This window comes from Halyomorpha halys, unplaced genomic scaffold (assembly GCF_000696795.3).
Source record: "Halyomorpha halys isolate HHAL.00 unplaced genomic scaffold, Hhal_1.1 Scaffold185.1, whole genome shotgun sequence".
In the NCBI taxonomy this organism is placed as follows: domain Eukaryota; kingdom Metazoa; phylum Arthropoda; class Insecta; order Hemiptera; family Pentatomidae; genus Halyomorpha; species Halyomorpha halys.
In genome coordinates, this window is record NW_027106126.1 from 1868649 (window position 1) to 1878132 (window position 9484).

Genomic DNA, 9484 nt, shown 5'->3' on the forward strand with positions numbered 1-9484 from the left:
ATTACAAAATATAATTTTCTCAACGGCCCCCAAAACCTTTGATCGATAAATTAAAACAAATCAAGAATGGACTGAAAAGTACTCTGAAAATTTGGATAAGCAGTTCATCACTGATATCGAAAAAATGTGATGTACTTTAAGAAATAGACATTGAATAAGTAATTCATGATTTTGTTCATCAGAAATCAAGAAAAGGAACTCTTGAATTTGATTGATTTTTCTTTTATGTTAATTTTTTTTTAAATATTAGAAAAAAAAGTAATGATGTATATTGTTCATTTTATTTGACAGCACAAATTTATGCAGAACATAAATTTTCTAATCTGGAGGGCCCATACGTTACAGTCCCAATGGCCCCCACTTCGTTAATGGCTCAGTTGTCTATAAACTGCACTAGTTACAAAAATTAAAACTTTAATTAAATAATTATAAGGAATTTAAAAAATACTGTTATAAAAATAATTTTTTCTACTAGGAATAATGTAAACGACACTAAAAGCAGAATTAATTAGGATTTTTATTAATAATTGTTTTAATTTTAATTGAAAGATTATTTATAGTTTCATAAATCAAAACATAAAATGTATTCAGTCAGTTAGGCACATTTAATTTCCTTATATCAGTGTTAGGCTTTCAACCAGCCCCGATTAGAGCTGCAATATCAATACTGGGATCATTCTCAGCATTTTTGATTCTATATTCTTCACAATCTGCAAATTAATTATTTATCTTCAGATACTTATCATTACATGGAGAAGAAAAAATGAGGCATTTTGAAATTTTCTTTTTGACAATTAAGTATCGACATTAATACTGAGTACCAATGTTTATGCCAAAATAGCCCACAAGGGTGTGAGGAAATTCAATCAAAACCAGTCAAAAATACAAACTTAAAACCTCACCAAACAACAATTTTATATTTTCTTTGACCCAATGAAAAGTTACTCTTGATTGTATTTTCTCGAAATTATCCTTTTTGTAATTTATTTCCTACATTTCAAGTTCATTTGATAATAAAATCTATGATGTGAGCTTTTTTTAAATATAAGTGTTATCAGAAAAAAGATTTTTACATGCGTAAGTGAAACAATATATTATGCAGTTGATATAAAATAATGATGGAGAAACATTGGGGATTATGTTTGTAGATGTACATGATTTGTTACAATTTTTATAAAAAATTATAAATTACTTTCACCTGACCATGGAGAAATTCCTTCCCTGGTATAGCAATGTTTCAACAATGTCCCTAGATTTTATTCTCAAAGGACAAATCATTATACCTAGTTAATTCAGTGGTCCTTAGAACCATAGTTAATGCACCCTACTACGTTTCCAACAGAACACTACACCATGACCTACATATCCCTTTTGTCCTTGATCTCATACCAAGCAAATTCTCAAAATTCCATATAAACCTTTGCAACCATCCTAATCCTTTGGTTCAAACCTTATCTAGTTCCACCCATCCCTACAGCCCACCTAGAACGTTGAAATGGCAGTGGCCAAGAGACTTATTAAAATAAAAATGGACAATTAGAGTTCTGGCAATGGTCAGATTCTCCACTCAAGTTGAGTGTTTGCGGCTTTAGCGCACTTGCTCAGCCTCCACTGGCTTATTACCAGTGATGCGGTGAGAGGGATGTGCTGGGATCTCTTGAGCTCTGCTCTACCCCTCACACGTGGGGGATAGAGTGGGCTCAGGGATCCTCAGGTCGATTCTGTAAATATTGTATATATTATTTTATCATTATGTTATTTTATTTATTTATTTTTCATACAGATAGTCTGATTATGTTCATCTTGTCTATTCTTTTGTTTGTATATATTTTAAGAGAGTTTTTTATTTCATTTTTTTTTTATTTATTTTGAAGAATAAAGAGACTAATACATTATATCTATAAGTTATATTTAAAATTTATACAACTTCTCAAACTTGTACAACTGCCTCATAGAGTATCATCTTAAAACTATATTTGACTACTCTCTAGGTCTAGATGAGAATTTCCCTTCCTTTCTTAAATATTGGTTCAAACTGTGTGTCCTACACTTCGTGGGTGGTTTCAAACCATTCTTTACTATTGTTAGTTTCCAGGTAATAGAAATAAATAGGACTCAAGTCCATGGACAAGCTTCTAAGGGTACAATCCTGAAGTAGGTTGTAAACATTAAACAGTAAACTATGGGTACTGGAAGTGATGCAAAGAAACAAAGACGATTCTCCATGATAGCACTGAGAATGCGTTTCATGTATTGTGCTTTTAGGTGTTATGAGGGTCTAAGGGGTTGTGGTTCACACATAGACTATTTATTTAAACATTATATTTAAAAATAATGAATTTATAAACCCACAGAATATTATACAGTAATTTTTGAAATGTAGTTAGTTACGTCGCCAATAGAAATATATAGAAAAAGGATAATTACCAGAAAAAAATTACTTTGCGTAATAAGAGGGAAAAAACTAAAATTAAATATAAATAGTGAGGTAGCTATATTGACAAGTGTTCTTATTATCTCTTATTTGCTCTATTTTGATTGATTCAACCATGAATGTGACATTCCAAATAAATTTTAGATTGCTATATAATGTTAATACTGAATCGAAACACTTACCAACTATGGTTTCATTCAGCATTCTTATTTCGCCAATACTATCTATATTCTTAACATTGTAAAATCCATAGGCCATAGTACGATTGAATATGTTCCAAGCTGATTGTATTGGTCCAATTTCATTAATGAAAATGGCAGAAATATCATGTCCATAATCTCTCCTTATGCAAGTAACTGAAAATGCATATTCTATTGAATAATTAAATTAACAGTTAAAATCTGCACTGCTACAAACCTTGAAGGGTCAGGGGTTCAGTACTTTGTAATGAAGTACTGTTACTAGACCAACGGTTGTGCAAGGGGGTGATTTGGTCAGAATCACGTTCGACCACCAGATTTTTACCCAATTAAGGGTACCCAATTTAAGAGACTGGGTGGCCCCAGGTGGGCTCCAGAACCCACATGAATAGACTCACGGTTACAGTGTAACAGAAAACAATTTTCTGCCCAGCCGGATTTGAACTTGGTTCCTTGGAGTTAGTAGCCATGCACCTCACCCTGGTGCTACCCGCATTCCAATGCATAGTTAAAATATAATATAATAATATTATAGGTTTTAATTGTTTAATTAATTAACATAATAAATAATAAATTATAAAAAGAAAAATAGATTTATAATGATTTTTATTTAAATTTCACATTTAGAGACTAGAAAAGATAATAATTTGTTTCATAGTTTTAAATTATGAATAATTTTACGATTTATAAATTGTTTTGTTTCAACACATAGGCTTATAATATATATTAATGTTAAGGCATTATATTGATAAATAGCATTTATTTAATAAATGCTTATTTTATTAAAACACGGATCATGAATCTGAATATTTTAAATAATATGATTTTAAAGATGAAATTTTTCAAGGCTAGTTGAACACTAACTGTTTATGGAAACATAGATTTTAGGGTCAGCATTTGTTTGATAATACAAACCACCTCACAGAGCTTGTAAAACATATTTTATTTATATGCATTGGCTTAAGTTTTTAAAGATTCTAAAGATGTCTAACACTTATTTTTGAACATAAAAGTGCAACAAAGTAATGATAACAATGAAAAAGACTTTAAATCGTCATAATATTTTAGCCTTATCATATTTTCAGTCATGCTTGCTTAGTGGAAGAAGTGTTAGTTTTATGCCTATTCTTGAACTAAATGGGCGTACTATGAGATTAAGTGGAATGTTCATAAAAATGGCATAGGCCGTTTTTATATCATTTAAATTCTGAACTAACAAAGGGAGGTTAAGCACATGGGATCACCGATTTCAATGGAACCATTTTTTGTGATACCTGGTTGAAAAATATTTTCTGGGTTCTAGCCAATGTGCCATCAGTACGAGAAAAAAATATTTTACATAATTTTAGACATTTTTACATTATCGTATACGGCCTTTGCTTGGCTAGATAGATAAAAAAATATTTTGGTTATGACTAAATTCTTTTTAAACTAAAAATAAAAAATATTATAATTTATTCAAATATATTTTTTAAAGAAAAATAATAAACCATAAATTTGCAATCCTGCCAGGATTGTCATTCCATTATAATGTTAATAATAAAAATAAAAAAGATTAAATGATATACTATAATAAATATTTATTGATTTCGGCATTCTATTTTTATTACTTACAGATAATTGGGCAGACATATATATCATAAATCAACTTACTATTAGAAGCTGTATCTTTTTCTTCTTCTGCAGATCCATTATTCATCGAGTGTGGAGGAATGTATACTTCTTTACAAATCACTGGGCTCTGAGGATCTGAACTCAAAACGAATTTTTTGGTGTTCTTGGCACTTTAAATATAATAATTAATTTCTTAATTATATTCATTTTATAGTGATTTCATAAATAATTAAATTCAATAATGTACATTTAGTGTTGTTAGGAATTATAAAGACAAAAAAATTAAAATGAATGAAATATGGTATGGGTGCGGTAAAAAAAACTTAAATAGTAAATGGGTATACTATTTTTATTTGGGCTAACGCTTTGCCACACATTGCAGGGCTTTGTCAGGGCTAAAAAAGATACAAACACTTGACATAGTTACAAAAAAAAAAAATAAGTGGAAAATTATTTTTTGTAACTATGTCAAGTGTTTGTATTTTTTTTTAGCCGTGGCGAAGCCCTGCAACATGGGGTGAAACGTTGGCTCAAATAAAAGTAGTATACCCATTTATTATTTGAGTTTTTTTGACCACACTCCGACGGTAAATCAGCAATCTTCCAAAAAATTGAAATATTTCACAATTTCATCCATTGTGTTAAAAAAACATTTGGACAGTGATATTTTGTGTTCATTGAACCCCAACAATACAGAAAAGGTAGTAAAGACATTTAGAATTTCATTTACGAAAATTGTGAGTTAATTAAAAATAAGTAAATTACACATTCAGTTAAAAAAAAATTCTTTTTAAATATTACTAATATTTTCCAGGGTATAGTGTTCCAAAGTTTTCATAAAAATTTTTTTTAATATTCTTCAAAGGTCCTCCTGCTTGGCTTACTATGCGAATTACACTTCCTTTAAACTGCTTTAAGATTTAAAACTCTCATCTAACAATATTCCTATCTTTTTTTTCAATTTTTTTATTTGACAAATGAGGAAGATGGGTGTTAGTAAAAGTGAGATTTTTTCTTGCCATTCTACTAATCATGGTTTCATAAAAGTTTTCTTATCACCATCTATTGAAATTAAAGATTTCGATTCTATGTTTCAGTTGATGATTTCAACTTTGAAAGGAAACGATGCAATGTAGTTTTAAATAATAATAAATATTACCACTGCTAAAGAAATAAAGAAAAAACTAAAATGCATGTATTTTATTCATGCAATTTAATTTATTTATTGAAAGCAGTGTTATTTCGTTGATTTTTTATGAAGTTTTAATCTTTAATGGATGTGTATTCATTTAATATATTAATACCTGTGAAATTAATTACTCCTTTGAATTGTCTTTATTCTTTATTAATTTTTCTTCGACTATTCAGGGTTTCTTACAAGGAATACATTATGTATTCCAGAAATACATTATCTTTGCTTGTAATTAAGTAAGTATTTCCTTGTATTAGGGGTAAGTGGATGAAGGGGATACGTAAAATTTTTAGTCTTTAGTGTGGATGAGGTAGAGGTGCCCATCTTGCTAGAGTGAGGTACTCTAATCCCAATATCCAATTAATAACTGAGATACCTAGATGTAGAAGCGGCCATGGACACTGGAAAACAACAATCTCCAACAAAAAAAAAAATTGAAGTTTGTTTTCTTAAAATTTACAATTTGTAACATAATCCCTTCATCCACTTACCCCTTCAATTAAATCCATATAAGTTCATCCTATTTATGATTTACCCTCAATTTATCTTGCTTAATCCTTCTGCACCACCACTCAAGTATGTTTTTTATCGAAAACACCATTTAATTGATCTACGTTTTAATTTTGAATTCTATCTCTAAAGTTACATTTTAATTTGTCTTTATTTAATCCTGCGGGCACTAATTCATCATCATATTTAATCAGTTGTTTAAAAAATGTATGAGACCAAATTTGCTGTTGGAGAAAAATCTGGACCTGGGTTATAATACAGATATGGTTATTTCCATTATTAGGGTTTTGTTTTTTAAATTATTTTTTTTTTATATATTATTGCATTTCAAATATCAGATTTTATCTAAATAATTATAGACATTTAATGTTCAGAATAACTAAATTAATCTTTAATGCTCAATTCTTTCTATTGAACTTTTAAAACTTGTTTTTAATGAAGAATTTAATACTAAAATAATAGTTTATGTTTGTTCAATTAAAGTGTTTTTAATTAATATGTTTACTTCAGTTTAATTTTTCTAATAAATATAAAAATACAAATAATAAATTAAATGTTTTCACTATTTTGTAATTGTTTGCCACTAAGAATTGTTTATTTGTTAATTCTCTTTGCTTTGATGAGCAATATTTTGAGTATGAATGAAGGTGATATAAGATTCACTTACCTAGAATCAGTATTATTCGTTGTGGCTTCTTTTATTGATGAAATCTCAAGTTCATTGTGGCTGTTTGTGTTGATGTTTAACGATTTTCCAGTGTAACAAATAAAACGTTTTCCCGGGTCTGGCTCTAATACAAATACTGAGGGCGTATCATTTGTTTCTGGGTCGTCTGAACTGTGGATTATAAAGCTTTGGTTCAGAATATATCTAACAAGTCTTAAAAACTAAATCAACTAAAAAGTATTGTAACTTTCAAATTGTATTGTAGCAGTAGGGGTTTGTTTGGCACTTGGCCCCTCCTACCAGGAACAAATGGTTTGTTCTAAGATGTAATAACCAAGATCCAGTAATAAATAGAACTAATAAAGAGAACTAACTAATAAATAGAAGTTTGCTCGTTTCTTTAAGTTATCCTTTATCTTTGACTGGGACTGTTTCTTAATGATTCTTCTTTTACTTTGGACACAAATATATTGACAACTCTAACTTGCTATTTAAGAACGCATTATCGTCCAAAAAGTCATTTTGGGGATTTGATAATCATATGTTCAGAAAAAAAATACCTTTTATTAAGTTTGAAACTTTACCTAATGTGTCTTAATTTCCACTAAAATTAATTTCTGAATTTTCCCTTATTTTTTTAAAAATGTCCCTCATAGACGGTAGTTTTTTTATTTATTTCTTTTTATCATTTATATGTAAATTAAACACTAGTCTGCGAATGGTTTCTTTATTGAAGCTGGTAATGTTAAATTTTGTTTTATTTTTGGGCTGTTTCTTGGCTGAAATTTCAAAACAAGGTTTATCACCCCTCTATACAGCAACACCCTGTTTTATAACGTTTCTTATAGGGTGTTTCGAGACACCTGTAGCCTAGAAAACTTTTCATAACAGCGGAAAACATGAATTTGACCTCTCTTAGTCTCTGTTTTCTTAAATAAGTTTGTAATTATATTTTTGGTATGAGAGTGGATAGTTTTTCATCTACCCAGTTTACTTGACTCAGTAACCTAACATTGTAAACAGACGACGTTTCGGACTCACCATCCATTTTCAAATAAATATGTAGAATCAACATAAAATTATCAACAATTTCAACTCTATTCCATATACATCATTATTATTAATATAACATTTTTTTTTTTATATTAAAAACATATTTCTATAACTAAAACACTTTATATATTATACATTACATTATCTATCTTGTTAATCATTATATTACTAAATATGAATTTTTCCCTCTAACGTTTTTCACATAGTTCTTGTTAATAGTTAAAAGATAGCCAAAAAAAAAAATAGATAAATAAAATAAACATCCAAAATGATTAGCATTAAACCACCTTATGGTGGTGCTCTTGTCATTTTTTTTTTTTTAAAAAGTTAATTAAATTATTATATAATCGTCATTTGTAAAAAAATAATTAAGTTAAAACCTAGCTGTCCGATTTAATCCAATAAATGATTTCTATTTGCTTAAAAATAAACGACATGCCCTGATTGGTCTACCTTTTCCACTTCGGGAGTGCACTTTGCTCTGTCTTATCCAGGAGCCTTGCACTTTGGTACCCTTATATAAATATTTTCAAAATAGTACGAGCTTTAATCGCCATCAATTATTAAAAGTTTAATTTATAAATAATATCGACATAGTGCTGGTCGATTCCGTTTATATCTGTTTTATAATTTACTACATTTTGTGTGTGTTTGTAGTCTAAATTGATTCCTCCTTCGAAAATCCTCAATGCTCCTTACTTTGTCACAAATAAAATCATACATAAAGACCTTAATGTTCCCTATGTAACCGTTCTAACCGAACCAGATATCACTCCTTCCATTATAATATCCCTAACCACTCAAACCCCCTAGTTTCTAATCTTACATCCTCTTCCATTCCTAATAATCCTCCGAGGCGCCTGAAAAGAAGATGGCCACGAGACCTGCTAATTTAAAATCTCATTAGAGTGCCACCAATAGGTAGTTTCTCTACACGTCTGTAACACTCCATTTTAACTACGATCAAATTTACTGAATGTATTATATAATATACCGTTGTAAATTTCAATAAAGATTTAAAAAAAAAAAAAATCGATTCCTTATATTCTTTGTTTTTTGAATCTCCGGCGCTATTTAAATTTTTTATACCATTAAAATCAAAATTGTATTAAATCGTACAGCTAGGCTTTAACTATTTATTTTTTACAGATTACGATTGTATGATAATATAATTAAGATTTATATAAAAGAACGAGTGCACCAACGCAAGGTAGTTATTATTTTTTATTTATTTCATTTTTTTCCCTTTACATGAGTTTACCAATTTTCTTCACATTCCACTCTACCAATAATTGTTTTAATTCTTTTCCCCCTATAACTTATTAATCACCTGTTTATTTTTAATGCTTAGTTCCACTTTGATCTTATTTCCTTTCAACAGTTTGTTTAGTTTATTGCTGTCTTTTTTACTTCAGTACATTCATCAATTGCGTCTCACTAACTTATTTGAACTTGATGATTGGCTCACCGCGCTAGCTGTACTTGACAATGATCCTCTTTCTTATTTACTACCTATTATTCTTTCCTCTTCTTTCTTTTTCTATTTTTCTTATCTCAACCACTTTATTAGTTATGTTTTCCACACTTTATTAATGTTATTTATATTACTTACTATTCGAAGCTTATATAATTATATCTACTTTTTTAATTTTGTACGTTCGTAATTAATCACATATACCTTTTTATTTATAATTTTTATATTATTTCAATTTTTAAATAATTTACAATTCTGTGAATACAGTTATTTAGTTGATTTGCTTATCTATATTATTTTATTTTTTCATTCTTAATTATAACATTACTATTTCCCTATA

At 28.8% G+C, this 9484-nt stretch overlaps 1 protein-coding gene across 1 annotated transcript in view; it reads right to left on the bottom strand.

Annotated features, from left to right (window-relative positions):
- Positions 1-292: 292 nt before the first annotated feature.
- LOC106679226 (uncharacterized) overlaps positions 293-9484 on the bottom strand; it is a 13355-nt gene continuing 4163 nt past the window's right edge. The window contains exons 3-6 of the mRNA XM_014418242.2: positions 6618-6788; positions 4288-4418; positions 2617-2790; positions 293-710 (exon numbers count right to left, since the gene is read on the bottom strand). Coding sequence (XP_014273728.1) covers positions 634-710; positions 2617-2790; positions 4288-4418; positions 6618-6788 — 553 coding nt within the window. The 3' untranslated portion in view covers positions 293-633. The remainder of the gene's footprint in view (positions 711-2616; positions 2791-4287; positions 4419-6617; positions 6789-9484) is intronic.